Consider the following 16,969-nt stretch of genomic DNA (forward strand, 5'->3'; position numbering starts at 1 on the left):
GTGTGTGTGTGTGTGTGTGTATAAAGCGCTGAGTTATTCACCTATGACTAGAGTATGTAGAAAAGGGATGCAAGATAAAACTGGGAGAGGCCTTGAATGTCAGGCTAAGAAATATAAATTTTATTCTGTATGCATTGGGGAACTATTGAAGGCTTTTGAAAAGTAATATAGGAAGATTAATTTGGCAGCATGTTCAGAATGATTTGGAGGGGGAAGGATTCTGATCCAGGAAACTGCTTAGGAGACTACTGTAATAGCCCAGGAATGATGTAATATGGGCTCTTATCCAGAGTGGGGGATGGGCTGTGGGAATGGAAAGGAAGGGAAGGATGTGATAAATATTGCAAAGGAAGAATCAAGGAGACTTGGCAACTGATTGGCCGTGGGTGGTGAGGGAGAGGGAGGAGTTGAAGCTGACACTCAGGTTTCATTGGAGCCTGGGTAATGGGGAAGATGTTGGTACCATTAATAGCAACAGGGAAGTCTGGAGGAGGAGCAGACTGGCAGATGAGATGATGGTTTTAGTCTGACATGCTGACTTTGAGGTGGGGCGTGCAGGAGGTGCTCAGAGGTGCCAGGGTCCCGTGGCTGGTGCTGGAAGGAGGGAGCCACTGGCCTCTCCTCTCCCCGCATGAGGCCCCACCTGCTGGCAGCGGCAGCCGCAGCGGCAGCCGCAGCGGCAGGAGGGATGTAACGAGAGTCACCTTGAGCATCCTGTGCAGAAGCTTGACTTTACGAGCCTCCTCCTTGGCCTGAAAGAGCGCAAAGCCCTGGGGGGGCCGTACTCGGGGGATCCGCTCACACACGGGCTCCACAGCTGGACACTCCACCAGAGTGTCGTCCTCCTCTGGATGGAGTCGCTTTGCCACCAGGGAGAAGTAGAGGGCTTCCAGCAGCACCTGGGGGCACGAGGGAGGCAGGGTCAGGTGCCCGCCGGGGGCCTTTCCTCCTCACCCATCCCTCGGTTGTCACCCAGGCTCCAGCAGTAAGGGTGGGGGGTAGCTGGTGGAGAAGGGATCAGGCACCTGCCCTTCTGTGTGGGAGTGGGCATGCTGTCCACGGGAGACAGACAAGGAAGAGGACAGGAGTGGTAGTTGTGAAGAGAGGCAGAGGGGGGAAGAGGAGAGAAAAGTAGCCAGACACAGAGAGGGGAACAGACACGATCCACCTTGAGAGGTTCCCAGACCAGGAATGAGGACAGGAAGCTAAAGATGCCCGAGATGAGCCACATGACGCCGACGCTAGAAGTGAAGTCGGTGCCGATCCAGCCCGAGACGCCCACGGCCACCAACACGAGCAGGAGGCTGAGCCCATGGGCGAGGGGGGCACACCAGGGAGGAAGGAGCCGCTTCTGCAGACCCTCAGCCGGCCCTGCAGGGGACAAGGCGGAGTCTGGTCAGAACACGCACCGCGGGGGAGAGGGGACAGAGAGAAGGGCCAAGTGGAGGGCGTGCTGCTGGCAGTCCTACCTTCTCTGGTGAACTTTGCTGACTGGGCCAGTTCCTGGGGGGCGGCCATGGTGGAAAGACCCTTCTCATTCAACCTCTGTAACATCAGTGTCTCCGTTTTTGCCCCCAGAGAACCAGACCTGGGGAAAGGGTACAGGCTGTGAGCTCACTTTAGTGCAGGGAGAATGACCCACTACTGCAGGAGAAGGGGGGCAGGAAGGAGTGATAATAACAGATGAAGGAAGAAGGACTCTTTTCTCTCAAAGAAATTACTTCAACAGCAATTGCTTTCAGAGCCAGCCAGTCTCTAGACTGGAGGATGGGGTGAATTCTAATCCCAGTTCAGACCTTTGTTAGGAAATGAAATCTTTTTATATTTGATTTTTTCTACCTGTGAAATGGGGAGATTTTCTTTTGGTGAAAAGGAAGGCACCAGAGAAAGCCTCCGTGCTGCTGCTGCAAGGACCTCACTATCATGGTGTTCATGACCTGAGGATCCTACAATAGTTTCCGTGCTGAAGCATGAAATTCATGATAAAGTGGATAGGCCTTTGAATTCATTTCAGGTGGTCAGGTATTACGTTACTAAAAGGATTCTGGTATCAACTAGTCCTAGAGAAGTGGTTGAAATGGCAGTCTCATAACAAGGCTTGGCAGGGGACATTGCTTTTATGCCTTGGGCTCTGTGACTTCCACTTGTCTGCATGATCCAGACCTGGGTTAGGCAGAAGGCAGGCCCAATCAATCAACCTAAAAGCATTTATTGAGAGTCTATATTATGTGACAAGCACTAGGCAAGGCATGGGTGGGATGCAAGTACAAAGAAGGAAGCTATTCCTGCTGGTAAGGAGCTTATACTCTAAGTAGAGAGAGAAAATATATGTAAAATATGCCAAGTGTGAATATGACGGCCAGACAAAAGACCTTTCATGGCAAAGCTGGATGCCGGAATATTGTTTTGTCCTGCTAAGTAAAGCCCTCCTCAGGCTGCTTATTCACACACACACTCACACATACACACGATGGAGATCCAGAGTTTTTCTACTTATAAGCAATAAACTGATGGATTAGAAATTTAGATAGTAATTTGTTCTACACGTACAAGGATAGGCCTTCTGGATCACTGCCCATACATGTCTCTATTAGACTAACAATGGCAAGATTGACTTCCCTTCCCAAATCATTGCATGGAAAGTGCTAATTCTTTTGAAAAAAGGAGCTGGAAAATGGTTGATAAAATCAGATTCAGAGTTCTTTCCTATTACATGCCCTCCAACCCACAAGCTGGACTCAGGAAGGTCTTGCCTCTCCCTGCCTTTTCCACCATTATAACATCCTGCTCCCCACTTCACTCACAGGCCAGTGAGTAGATCAGTCTCCAGGTGGGTGTCTCTCACAGAAGCAATGCTGTTGGCCCCCTCAGCAAGTATCTGTCGGATCAGATCTTCATCTAGAGGAAACAGAGGAGTTTGGGGTATGAGTCAGGGTTAAGGGAAGACCTGTGACCCTATCCATCAGTCACACCCTCCCAGCCTTCTGATGATGAGCTACCACTTTTCTCAAATGGCTCAGAACTGCTAGGGATAGAACTAGAAAGACTGAGGGTTGCCTAGAAACACCCCCCTTTTCTGGGAAAGCTGAAACAGGAAATACTCCCTCCTCTGGGTTTTTTGCACCCCTGCCATGGTTTTCCATTAGAACAGAGGAGGTACTATGACCACAAAAAGTTCCATGTCCTTCTTCATCCTGAACTTATTTACTCACCTGAGGTGGAGAAGTACTTAGTCTGGGGAGGGGGATTGCCCAGGGAGAGACCATCTTCTTCCATGACCTCCAGGCCCTGAGTGTTCCCAGCCCGGGCCCGCACCAGCCTCTGAAGGGTGTTACCCATGATGGAAGGGTCACTGAGAAGGTCTGGCCAGCTGAGAGTGCCATCGCTGGACTGCCACTGCATCAGGCTGTGAGAAGCAAGCACACCCACTGAAAGGAATGCGTGAAATCCTGACAAACACACACCTGCCTGACCGCGGCCAGAGAAACCCATAAAAGTGACACAAGCTACGTCCTCCAGGGGCAAGGAGCATGGGACTGTGCAAGAGCAATGCACGCACGGCATGTGGGGAAAAATATACATGAAATCCAGGCAGCCATGAATGCATGGCAGGGGGAACCCGAATTTATGTTCGTGAATGCCTGAATTCTATGTGATTTTACTCTAAGGGTACCACTCACCTTTTAGAATCATCCAGAAACAAGTCTGTTTTAGTTTGTCCAGAAAAAGCCTATGGGGAAGAATATAGAACATCTCAGAAGGAAGAACCATAATCTTTGCCAGCATCTTTCGGTTGTATGAACTTTTTAAAAAATATATATTTCCAGATAATTGTAATTCCCTTTGTAATCCTATGTGTTTTATATCATGCATTAAAAAACATTAATGTGAGAAAGGAGTAAATAGACTTTACCAGACTGCTCAAGAGAGCACAAAAGCTTAAGAGATCCCTGCCTTGGGGCTACTGGAACCCAATCAGAGAGCCTCGGTATCAAGTGTGAGTTCTCACAATAATAACATATGGCAAAATAAGATTTACAAATGCTTTCTTCACAACAACCCTGCAAGGCAGGTAAGGCAAGTATTATTTTTTATAAGAATATCTTTTTATTTTTCAAAACACATAAGGCAAATATTATTATCTCTATTTTATAATTGAGGGCACTGAGGTAGAGAGGTTATAGGAGACTCATTCATAGTCACACAACTAGAAAATGCCCCAAACTGGTACTTGAAAGCAGGTCAGTTGACTGGGGAATGGGCTGGACTAGACAGCTTCCGAGATTCTCTCTGGCTAGAACATTTTGTGTTTCTGTGATTTTGGGGTCTCTAAGATCAAGGCCCCTTTCACACAGCCTCTCCATTACTGAACAGCCATGCCAGCTTCCTTATAACAAGGAGACAGTTGCATGCAAAGTCCATGCCCAGTCCCCATCACCTCAGCACGGAGCCCAGACAAAGTGAGGAAGGAGCTGTCTAGAACTGATGTCTCCAGGTAGTTATCAATGTCCAGCACCTGCTGCCCCTCTGGGCTGTGGTCAGGGCTTACTGATACCTGTAGGAAGAATGGCACTCAGCCTGATGCACTTTGCACAGTGCCTGGCCAGAGTAGCTACTAAATATTTATTGATGAACTGATTCGTGCAGCTGCTGCCTTTCCCCTCTCCCTGAGATAAACTTGTTTCTGTTTCAAAGCAGGATTATTCTATGTCCCAGTTGAATAGGAATGGGGCAGAGAAATAAATGAACTTGGGCGGCAAACCCCATGGACAAATCCACCTACCTCCATCTGCCTATAAAAGGTTGCTTAAATAACTACCTCCCCTTCCCCCTCCCAATTCCTGTAGGTCCTCTGTCTCGTGTCTATCAAGCCATCAGTCCATCCTCACCTTGCTCCGGGACATTCGGAAGAGAAACAGGATAACGAGATAGAGGGGGTAGACCACCACACTGGATACCAGGCCAACAGCTACTGTGTCCACACTTAATGGGATCAGGCTGGACATGGGCACATTGCTGCAAGAAAGGAAGGAAACAAGCACTTTTTAAGTGTCTATTATGTACCAGATTCCATATGAAGTGCTTTATATATGTTATTTAATTTGGATCCCCACAATAACTCTGGGGGCATTATTTTTATTCTCCTTTTACAGCTGAAAAAACTGAGGCAGACAGGTTAAATGACATGCCTAAGCTAGAAAATGTTTGAGGCCAAATTTGAATCCAGATGTTTCTGACTCCAGGTCCAGTTCTGAGGGAACTTAAATCAGTAGGGTGGGGAACATCTGGCCTGCAGCTGTATAAGGCCCATGAATTCATTTGGTCTGGCTTTGCCAAGGCAATCACAAGTGACAATAATCTCCCCCTGCTTGAGTTCTTTAAGTTGATAATTTTGTATGGCTCATGAAGAAAGGTTCCCTATCCCTGTCACAGAGAAAAAGGTAGTAAGTTAAAATATTTTTTATACAAATAGGGTCAGATTTAGATAACTGGAGAAATACTCATTGTTCATGAGAAAGGAAAGCCAATATGATAAGAAAATAACAAATTTACTTATTATTTATTTAATACCATCCCAATTAAGTTACTTAAAAATTATTTTACTGAGTTAGAAAAAATGATAAGAAAATTCATTTGAAAGAATAAAAGGTTCAGAATTTCAAAAAAACTAAGGGAAAAAATGTAAAAGAAGGAAATTAAGCGGTATGAGACCTTAAACTTTATTATAACACAAGAATGTTTTTGAAATATAAAGTGGATAATTTTCTTTGTTTTAAATTTAAAATTTCTTGTATAAACAAAACCAATGTAACTGGAATTGGAGAAATAGTAGAAGAAGAAACTTTCGCAGATAATCTCTTAGATAATACATGATAGTGATGGAATACTGTTGTTATGTAGGAAATGATGAACTGGTTGATTCAGAAAAACATGGAAAGACTTGTATCCATAAAGGAAGATGCTATTCACTTCCAGAGAGGGAAATGACAAATGGAAATATATATAATGTGGTATTACATATAGGTATATGTGTATACATGTATATATATGTATATGTGTATGTCTGTATATGAGCATGTTTATAGATATGTATGTTTATATATTTGGGTCTATTTGTAGTCTTCTCTAGGGCAAGGATGGGAAGGAGAGAAGAATAAAATAAAACAAAAAGTACACATAAGAGAACAAAAAGAAACAGAAGAAAGCACAGAAAAGTTGAGTTGTTTTGAAAACAATGTGTAGGATTTAGTATATAAATTTTTGTGAGATGGAAATTTGTTGCTTTATATTGAATCTTATATTCTAATTATGTATACAGAAATATTCTTTTTTCTTCTTTTCTCATTTTTGTACTTAAGTGAATCAAGAAATATACTTTTTTAAAAAGAAAAGTAATAGGAAAATATGGCAGGAGCCAGAAAAATTCGGGTAAAACCAAAAAAAAAAGTCTCTTGAAAGTGAAGTGGAGCAGGTACTGCCACAGTAGACCATGAGAGGTAAGAAAGTATCCATCCTTGGAAGAGGGATAGAACCCATGGCATGATTCTTGGCTGTTTCACTTTGGGGATATCCGTGGGAAAGGGCTGCAGATAAGATATTACTGCCCTGGATGGTTGGGGCAGGGTAGGGAAGGAGCACCCACCTGTGATTGACATCTCCTACAACTCCATACCACACAGCATTGGCCCCCAGGAAGAGGCAGATGAGGAGGGCACAGCAGGTGGCACGCTGGACCCGTGTGAAGCGGCTCCGTGGGGGGCGGTCCCACAACGAGAGCCAGATGTGCTTCTCAAAGAAGCCTCTCTGGAGTTCTGCTGTCAGCAGCCTTGGGAACCTGCGCAGAGTTGCATCGCCTAGCGGGGCACAAGAGAGGGCACTGAACATGAAATCAGCAGGACCCATGGGCACTTATTCACTGCGTGGTTCTGCCTAAGTCACTTAAGTCCACTGTGTCTCATTTTTCTCATTTATAAAATGAGATTGGGCTCATTCTCCTTCTACCGCTAAGTCTGTGCTCCTCAGTTTCAGACCCACAAACATTCCCATGCTTATTGTCCCACAGACAGACAGTGACATGTACAAGCATGGGAGTTTCTTTCTTGGATGAGCCAAGCATCTGAAAAGTGAAAGATCGGAAAAATCATGGCAGGCGTAGAGCTAAAATCAAGAGAAGGGGATATGGGGGGGGAGAGGTAAGAAGGGATCCAGAGGCAGAGGAAGGCTTACTTGCTGCTAGGACTTCCTTCTCCACCAGGCCCCCATTGTCCTCAGTCTCCACAGACAACCAATCATTCACCAAGAAGAAGGCACTTCGGCCAGTCTGTAGATCCCGGACAATTATGTGCTGCAGGAACCAGGCTGGGCTAAGCCCTAGGGGGAGCAGACAGGAAGCTTAGAGGAAGGACAAGCTCCCGGGGGCAGAGGGAGGGTCCCCAACGCCCAAGCCCTCTCGCCATACCTTTGTTGTCATGCCATACTCGGATCTTCCACACGCTTCCAAGGCTGCGCTGGGTAGCAATCTGGAAGATGTCCAGACTGTTTCGGTGGAAAGCACTCTCTCCGTCCAGGTGCCGGTGTCCACTTCGGCCATCTGCCCCGTAGAGGGTGATACCCACGTGGGCTGTTGTGCCTGGGGAGGGAAGGTAGAGAGACTTCAGCTGAGAGAGGTGAGGGAGGGGTTTTTCACAAAGGCACAGTGAAAGCCATCTGAGTCCGGGGAATCGGAGGGGCTAAAAAGAGCTTTAGAGCAGTCCAGCTGGAGATAGGAAGTGGAATGAGGGGCAGAAATGATATTGATGAGCTCAGATTTCTATACCCCAAAGCCCAGGGAATGAGCAGTAAAGTAAATTAGAGATCTTTGGGCAAAAAGATGAATTATATAATTTCATGAGTATCCCTGAGATTTGGTGATGACCCACCATTGGCAATCACAGCAATGAAAGGGAATATCCCATTTGAAAGGAACAGATTAATAACAATTAGAAATAACAACATTTAGGAAGTACTTTAAGTGATCTATATCCATTATCTCATTTGATCCTCACAACGCCAAGGCCTCTGTGAAGTAAGTGTTATTATCATTCCTGACATGCCTGACACATACCAGACATTTGATAAAAATGCGAGGTGACCTGATTGGATGAATCTGGAGCTCCGAGGTTAAAGGTGCCCAGGCCACACAGCCAGTAAGGGTCTGAGGCAGAACTTGAATGTGTTTTCCATACTCCCAGTCCAGCCTTCTATTCACCATGCCAACTAGATGATCAGGTAAAAAGGATGGGGACAGGAAAACCATAGGGTAATAAAAGGGTGTTTTACCCTCATAAAAGAGAGGGTTTCAAGGGGTGCTTAAGGTAAAAGAGACAAGGGAGAATGATACAATGAAGCCAGAACTGTCATTCCTATTTTGCTTCTGATTGTCAGATTGGAAAGGATAGATGGATAACAGAGAAATGAAGTTCAAAAAAGGTGAGGTGATGGTAAGGGGATAAGAGGAGATGAAGTCATCTCTGGAGATTGAAAGAACATGGTGATGTGACTGTTGCTAGTGATCCTGGAGAAACTGAGGAGAATGTGTGAGGCCCTACAGGACAGGAGATGAGTAACCTTTGTGCCTCTTTTCTTTTTTAAAATTTATTTTTTTAAAGCTTTTTATTTTCAAAATATATGCATGGATAATTTTTCAACAATGACTCTTGTAAAATCTTGTGTTCCAAATTTTCCTACCCTTTCCCCCACTCCCTCCCCAGATGGCAAATAATCCAATATATGTTAAACATGTGCAATTCTTCTATACATATTTCTATAATTATGGTGCTGCTTTGTGCCTCTTTTCAAAAAGATGATGGGTCCTTTAAATTATAGTATGGTGAACTTGATCTCAATTTCCCAGAGAAATTCCTGAATATATTATTAAAGTCATGATTTGTGGGCACTGTGAAACGTCAGCCAACATGATGTTATTTTCTTTTTACCTTACTGAAATTTCCAACATCTCTACTTATTTTCTAACAGAACATTTACTAGTTACAAATATATATAGTCAAGAAAAAAAGAAACAGTCCATTAGACATATCTGAAAATGTGTATCATTCCACTCCAAGATCCAGAGGAAGGTGATGGCAGAATATTCATGGACAAGTTAGGCAAAAGTCAAAAACAGGGGAAAAGTCCCACACATGCACAGATACTGAAAACAAGCACTTTTTATAGAAGCTAAGAACTAGAAGGAAAATAGAAGTTTATCACATAGGGAATAAGTGAACAACTTGTTGCATATCAGAGGAATGGAATATTATTTTGCCATGAGAAATTATAAATATGAAGAATTCAGACACTTGATGAACTGAGAGCAAAGAGCAGAGGATTAGGAGAATGATTTATACGATACCTATACAAATGTGACAGCAAATAAATATCAATGAAAAATTACAGAACTCTAATCAACATACTGAATCACTGGATCATCAGTGAGTTGGATGAATCCCTGGGATCTTTGTTCTCATATCAGATTAATAAGCCCATTTTTCTTTTTGACTGGGTTATTAAACTGGCAGAAGGGGAAAGGTTGTAGATATAATTGTTTATCTGGATTATACTGGAATAAATTCCAGTATAGAGTGTCATTATCAAGTCTCTTAAAATATCTTCATGGACAAGATGGGAAGATGTGGGCTAAAAAGATGCAGCTGAGTTATATAAATCTCTGAATAATGTGATCTAAATAGCAGGAATTAGGGAACTGCTTTTATCCTCATCAGAAACTTAAATAATTGTCTTAAGTGTTGACTTGTCAACATCTTTATTAATGATTTGTATGAAGATCATGTGCTTATCAGATTGATGGATGGTACAAAAGCTATGAGAGGCTGTTATGGGCTAAAGAACAGACAGCTGAACTTAGAATTAGAAAGACCTGGATTTAAATTTTGGCTCCACTACCAGACAAGCCATTTCCCCTTTCAAGCCTTAGTTTGTTCCTCTGGAAAATGAAGGGATTGCACTAGATGATTTCTTAAATTCTACATCCTATGGTCTTAGCTATGATCCCAAAAGGATAAAATTAATAAGTTTGGAATTGTGGTCTAAAACTAATAAGATAAAGTGTAATAGGGATAAGTGTAACTGTGCAAACTCAAAATAAGGAATGCAAACCTAATCAATCATCCAAAACCCCAGTCCAATCCCAGGACTTCAATGGAGCCCAATGAGCAAGTAAACCAATATACATACAATACACATACACTTCTTCTATACATATTTCTATAATTATGATGCTTTGTGCCTCTTTTCAAAAAGAAAATGATGGGTTCTTTAAATTATAGTATGGTGAACTTGATCAAGTTCACCCAATGAGCTGAATATCAGTGAAAAATGAATTCAATCTCAGACAGATTTAATAAAAAATTATCATTGGAGGAAAGGCAGCAGGAGTCCCACAGTATTTGACTCTGCTTTGGTCCTACTGGAAGCCCTGAGCTCAGTCCTGGAAACCACAGGCTAAGAATATCTTGACAAGCTGAATTATGTTCAAATAGACCTTGTTCTACAAGGATCAGCTGAGAAAAATTAGGGTTATTTAGCCTAGAGAGGACTTAAGGGGCCCATGAATGGCGGTCTTCAAATATCTATAGAATTGTCACGTGGTAAAGAGTTTCATTTGAATCTACTGGACCCCAGAGAACAGAACTAGAACCAATAGGTGAAAATTACTTAGAGGTAGATTTCAACTTAAAATAAGGAAAGACAATTGCAGCTGTCTGAAAGTGGAATGGGCTACCTCAGGAGAGTGCTTATTATTAGAGGTCTTTAATCAGAAGTTGGAAGCCTATTTGGAAGGCATTCCTATTCAAGTATGTGTATAGGAATACAGGTAAGAGGAGCAGCAGATAGAGCACTGACTTCAAATCCAGCCTTGGACACTTGATGGTTACTAGCTGTGTGGCCTTTGGCAAATCACTTAACCCTGATTGCCTCATCCCCCCCAAAAGTAGGAGAACAGGATAAATGGTTCTAAGATCTCTTTTAATTAAAATTCCAAATATGTCCTCAAGATCTCAGCCCTTAAATAAGGAGCATTAAAACCTAGGTGGTCCAGAGCAGGGCTAGTTAAACTTTTTCTACTCACAACTTCTTCTCACCCAAGAAATTTTTACAGGACCCCATCTTGAATGTGAGCCGAGGTGCTTCTGGTAGTGTTGGGGGATACATGGTGCAAAACGTGCATGTTATATACTCAGAACCAAGACTGCAGAGAACTTGCATGACCCAGTATGGGCAAGAACTGCCAGAAACACCTCAGATTCATTATGCATTTGAGTTTCAATTTATTTTTGGTCCTTCCACTCAGAAATCTTTTATTGTTGCCCCCACATTCAGTTCCAAGACCCCATTTGGAATTGCATCTACAGTTTAAAAAGCTAATAAAGGTAAGAAGATAAGCAATAAATAATAATTAGTAGTAACAATAATAATAATAGCTAGCACTCTTTAAAGTTTTTAAAGCTGTTTATATACAATATGTCATTTTATCCTCACAAGGAGCCTGGGAGGTTAAGTGCTGTCATTCCCATTTTACAGCTGAAGAAAATAAGGCAAAAGTTAAGTGACTTGCTCAGGATCATACAGTTGGTTATGTGTTTTAGGCCCCATGTCTTTGACTCCAACACTCCATCCACTGTGCTCTCTGCCGCCTCTGTGCTAGGGGATTTAAGCGGGGCTGTCCACATTAGGCCCCACGGCCAGGCTAACCCTTCCCATAGCCCCCATCCAGTCCCTGCCCACCCCCACCCAGACCCCTGCCACCAGTCCAGCTGTCTCTGCCTGCTTTCACCTGAGCCCTGGCCCCAGCCAGTCTTGACAAGAATCTCATACTTGAAGCGACCATTCTTCCCACAGAAGGGGATGATGCTCACTCGGCTGACGTCCATCAGGTCCAGCTTGTGGACAATCAAAGCTGTCACTGCGTAAGTGGCCAGGCACACAGCACAAGTCAGGAGAACTATATAGTTGATGCCTGGAGCTGGCTCCTGTGCAGAGAGAAAGATTGTCAGGTCCCAGGCTTTCACCGGCTCCATTATGACCACTGCACCTGCTCAGGCCCCTGATCCCCCAAGCAGTTCTTGTCCTTCTTAACTATTTTCCAGCCATACTAGTCTCTTCACCTCTCCTTACAATCCTATTTCCCCTAAAAAAAATAAAGGTTCCAATTTTATTTAATTTTAATTTTTTTATTATTTTGGAGGCAACCAATCAGGATTGAGGGGATTGCTCAGGGTTGCAAAGCTAGTAAGCTTCTGAGGCTGTATTTGAACTTAGGGCCTGTGCTCTATACACTATACTACCTGTTTCCCCACTGTTTCATCTAGTCATTTTTTTTCAATATTTTGGGAGGAGAGGAAGGTGATCAGGAGGCTCAAATTCACATAGCTCATGTCTTTCTAACTCCAGGCCCAGTGTTCTAGCCACTGCCTCCCTGCTCCAAAGACTCCTATTTTATTATTTTTTTTTATTAAAGATTTTTATTTACAAAACATATGCATGGGCAATTCTTTCAATATTTTCCCTTGCAGAACCTTGTGCTTCAAATTTTCCCCTCCTTCCTCCTACTCCCTCCCCTAGACGGCAGGTAATCTAATATATGTTAAATCCAATATATGTACACATATTTATAGTTATCTTGCTGCACAAGAAAAATTGGATCAAGAAGGGAAAAAAACTGCAACTCCTATTTTAAATGGACTTAGTTCTTGAAAGATGCTGTGCAGAGAAGCTTTTTGTCAGGTAGAGAACTTTTTTTTTTTCAAGTGGAGTAATCCTCTTGGCAATTTTTTCTTATTAGAATTGCTTGCAGCTAAGTAGTGCAGTGGCTAGAGCACCATCCCTGAAGTAAGGAGGACCTGAGTTCAAATCTGACCTCAGACACTTAACACTTCCTGGCTATGTGACCCTGGGCAAGTCATTTAACCCTTTGAAGCAATTTTGAAGCAATTGCTTCAAAAACAAAAAAAGAATTTCTTTTAGCATGAATCCTCTAATTCTTTAGGTAGCTTGACGTTCATTGAGCTTTATAGAACAAGGACTATTTCTCCTGATTCTGGTACAAAGCACCAAAGTCTGGCACATAAGTGGAAGAGATGCTTTTTCACTCACCCATTGATGGATTAATTCACTCACTTTCCCAAAGGTAAGTGCTCTTTTCCTCTTGAAAAATACTTTGTACCTACTTTGTATTGACTTTTGGGGGTAATACTGTATCTACTTATTTTTCTTCAATATAAAATAGGGATAATAACAACAATACCTACTAGAAGAGTTTGGAAGATCAAATGAGATAATGTTTATAAAAGGGGCTTATCATAAATGTTTGGCGCATATGCTTATGCAAATGTTTATTCTCTTCTCTTCTCCTCCCATATTATCTGTGTCTATGAAGTGGATCCTTGAAACAGAGACTGTATCCCCAGCACTCAGCAGAGTTACTTGCATATAGTAGATACTTAATAAATGTTTCCAGAATTGTATCAACTGAAACTGAAACCCTCATCCCCATCCCTCCACTTTCCATTTCTTATCCCAGCGCTGACATATCAGTTTGGGGTTAAGCAAAGGGAGCTCATTTTCACATAGCCTGTTCACCACCCCAGAGGACCCACAGCACTTGCTCCAAGTGCAAAAGACCCAAAAGGAATGGAAGTTACTCACAGGGAAGATGAATTGGATGGAGCTGGGAGGAACAAACAGGCTAGCACCGAAGGCTGTGAGGTGACGTGTGAGACAGACGGCCTGGCTCGGGGAGGTCTCTTCCAGAGGTACGATGCCCTCTGTTTTCCACATCATCTCCTTCTCATTGAAATACTGGCAAAGTGACGTGTAAAGACCCACCGTCACTTCTACCTCAGACCAATGAAAATGACTGGTCATATTCAGGTAGTAACTTGCTGTTGTATCATCCGTCCTAGAGGGCAGAAGCAGGAATAAGGTCAGGGCTCGTGGATTCTGGAAGAGCTGACATCTCTCCGAGGAGCTCTCTCACCTCCTCTATCTCTACCATTAGCCCCAGCACCTCATTACTTCTGATGTGACTTGAGAGCTGGAGAAAGTATGATGTGGGACAGGCGGATGCTTCAGCAAAAAAAGTCCATTTATTAATCTGTGGGTCCAAGCTTATATACAGAAGAGCATCTGTAGGAGCCTTGGACTGTGTAATTTCCTGATGCCTCTGTGTTTTCATGTGTGAATTCCTTATTTATTCCTTTCTTGTGCTTAACAGCACTTCTTTCAGTAACAGGTTAACATGTCCTGTTCTTTACCTTGGTCACAGAACAGTAGTGAGCCTGCATCCTAGAGCAAACCTCAGCTCTCAGAGTGCTATTAATCCCTGCAAAGCTTCAGGCAGCTCCATTAGTGCTGGCCCTCTATAGTGATTAGAGCATGGGGGTCCTTAACTTTTTTGTGAAGCCTGTGGACTTCTTTTCAGAAGACATTATTCTCAGAAGCATATGAAGATTTTCAGAATAATATGTCTCAGGATAATATTTTTAAATGCATAAAATAAAATAAACATATAGGATTCTAAAGAAAACCAAGTACGCTGAAATAGTTATTAAAATATTCCTAAAACAAAATTTCAAACTTGTTTTACTAAAAAACATCAGCCCAAGGATGAGAACCCATCAACTAAAAGAAGTCACTTGGACTCTACTAGGGGAAACAGGATGACAAAAACACCTGACCAGGAATCAAGAAGTGGAATTCTAGGCTCAAACTCCTGTGTTACCAGAGCTAGGTCAGTGCTTAGCTTTTTCTTCTATCAAATGGGGATGATGCTTTTCCTCACAGGATATATATGAAAACATTTGGAAAACATAGACCACCATATTAAATGTGAGTCCTCCTTTTCTTCTCCCCACTTGGTTGGTCCTCCATACATTTCCGAGGGCCCCAGTGCAGAAGAAAGAACTTACCCAGGAGAGATGAAGAAGGTGTAAAGCCTGTGGTCGCCTCCAGTCAATGCCTTCAATCCAATCTTCTTGCTGGCTGTGCAGTTGTATTCATTGGGCTGCGGGGCCGAGTGCAGATAGACAGCAACGAAGGGCTCAGGCTCCTCAGACAGATACCGCTCTGGGACAAAGCACAGGCCGATATAATGGATGTAAAATCAGTATTAAAGGATAAAAAAGACACACAAGAGAAATGTATCCCTGCCCCTGAGGATTTGCTTCCCCCTGCTACAGGCTGAGGGGGAGTACCTTCCCTGGCATGGCTGCCCACCCCAGCCTCCCACAGGGATCCAGAGCTCACTATACCCACCATTCAGCACCGTGTAGGTAAGCTGGAAGTGCAGGCCGGCCTCAGGGTTGTGGTTTTCGGGGGCAATGATGGCGCTGACAGATGTCCGGGGCTGGATGATGGCAGTGCTGGTGGAAAGGACTCTGTCCCCGCCACCTCCGCTGGTGTTGTTGGACACCTTGACGGTAATGGCCTTCTCGGAGCCCAGTCGCTCTATTGGGATCTGGGCCCCTGCCTGAGTCTGGAAGGCCATAGAGGCCACTTTAGTGGAAACCGTGTAGTTGCTGATGTAGCCAAAGGGGAAGGGGTTGGAGTCCACAAGGAAGATGAGCTGGATGACATCAGTGAGGTCAGAGAAGGTGCTGTTGAAAGCAGGTGGTATGGAAAACTGGCAATCAGAGGTGTTCTCATAGCACAGCAGGCTGAAGGGGTCTGAACGTTTGCCCCGAGCCACGATCTCTTCCCCCGCCAGGGTCAGCGGTTCCTCGTTCAGCACTCGAGACTTCATGAGGATTCTCATCAGGTCAGATGACAGGTTATAAGCCTTGAAGGCCACTAGAAGGGTGTGGGGTTTGCTGTAGAGTTCTGTAGGCTCCAGGCCCTGGGTATCTGAGTTCACCAGGTGAATGAGGTCACCTGAGGGAGATAAAAAAGTGAGGCAGTTAGGACCAGCCCTATCGTATGAGCCCCAGAAACCAAAGCACTCAGACTTTCAGCAGAAAAATGCATTAAAAATGGGAAAGCTGGCCACTGACTTTGGAAACCCTTAATCTGATAGGGAAGCCCCAGATGGGAGAAAAGGTTACTCTCCTCTCCTCATTTTCTTTTCCAGCCATCTCCCTGACTCTGCCATCACCCATCCCTGTGCTAGGCTTCCCTCCGGGCTGACCGGTAATGTTGAGGATGTTGTCAGCAATGGCCGTGGGGGTCACTGTGCCTTGCGTGGTCTCGTTTTGCAGGATGGCCATCATGTTCTCCAGCTTGTTCAGGGTTTTCTTCAGGCAAGAATGGCATACAAATTCCTTACTTGCTACCTGCAGGGAGAGAGCCCAGGGACAAAGGCTTAACTTCTTCTCATCCTTCTGCCTGTATCCCGTCTATCTGAGAAGACAGTGTTTTCTTCCCCAACAATGAAGGTTGGGGTTCTACATCACTTCCTGCTTCACCATCAATCCCAACCTTTTCTTATTTTTTATTTATTTTTTTAACACATTTTGCTTTATGAATCATGTTGGTAGAGAAAAATCAGAGCAAAAGGGAAAAACCATGGAATAGATTAAAAAAAAATCAACAGGAAAAAAAAAATAAACATAGCATGTGTTGATTTACTTTGTCTCCTTAGTTTCTTCTCTGAATGCAGATGGCATTTTCTATCCAAGGTATTGCTTTAGATCACTAAACTTTCATATTTCTTAATCTCTTCACTCATACCCTGGTCCTCTGCAGGTCCCTCACTCTTGGCTTCCTATGAATCATTATCTCCTCATTCCCCATCGCCTATCCTCTTCTTCCCTTTTGCCTTTCCTCTCTCCCAGGGTGGGCTTCTCTGCTCACCACAATTTCCCTTGTTCTTTCTGATAACCCCAGCACCCCAACAGCTTACTTCAACACTTAAGTAAGGTTAAAATAATCAGAGATCTGAAAAGAACTGATTCAATTTTATTAAAGGCAGCACTGA

At 43.7% G+C, this 16,969-nt stretch overlaps 1 protein-coding gene across 2 annotated transcripts in view; it reads right to left on the reverse strand.

The window, feature by feature from the left end:
* Window positions 1-16,969, reverse strand: part of PKD1 (polycystin 1, transient receptor potential channel interacting) — a 117,785-nt gene that overhangs the window by 8,943 nt on the left and 91,873 nt on the right. The window contains exons 22-37 of one of the 2 annotated variants that reach the window (XM_031945835.1): window positions 16,181-16,325; window positions 15,313-15,927; window positions 14,967-15,123; window positions 13,705-13,957; window positions 11,834-12,029; window positions 7,460-7,630; window positions 7,228-7,371; window positions 6,644-6,854; window positions 4,890-5,016; window positions 4,439-4,555; window positions 3,681-3,730; window positions 3,213-3,406; window positions 2,805-2,898; window positions 1,470-1,588; window positions 1,169-1,371; window positions 705-899 (exon numbers count right to left, since the gene is read on the reverse strand). In XM_031945835.1, coding sequence (XP_031801695.1) covers window positions 705-899; window positions 1,169-1,371; window positions 1,470-1,588; window positions 2,805-2,898; window positions 3,213-3,406; window positions 3,681-3,730; window positions 4,439-4,555; window positions 4,890-5,016; window positions 6,644-6,854; window positions 7,228-7,371; window positions 7,460-7,630; window positions 11,834-12,029; window positions 13,705-13,957; window positions 14,967-15,123; window positions 15,313-15,927; window positions 16,181-16,325 — 2,991 coding nt within the window. The remainder of the gene's footprint in view (window positions 1-704; window positions 900-1,168; window positions 1,372-1,469; window positions 1,589-2,804; window positions 2,899-3,212; window positions 3,407-3,680; window positions 3,731-4,438; window positions 4,556-4,889; window positions 5,017-6,643; window positions 6,855-7,227; window positions 7,372-7,459; window positions 7,631-11,833; window positions 12,030-13,704; window positions 13,958-14,966; window positions 15,124-15,312; window positions 15,928-16,180; window positions 16,326-16,969) is intronic. The other variant, XM_031945836.1, reaches the window with a different exon arrangement.

This window comes from Sarcophilus harrisii, chromosome 1 (genome assembly GCF_902635505.1).
Source record: "Sarcophilus harrisii chromosome 1, mSarHar1.11, whole genome shotgun sequence".
In the NCBI taxonomy this organism is placed as follows: Eukaryota; Metazoa; Chordata; class Mammalia; order Dasyuromorphia; family Dasyuridae; genus Sarcophilus; species Sarcophilus harrisii.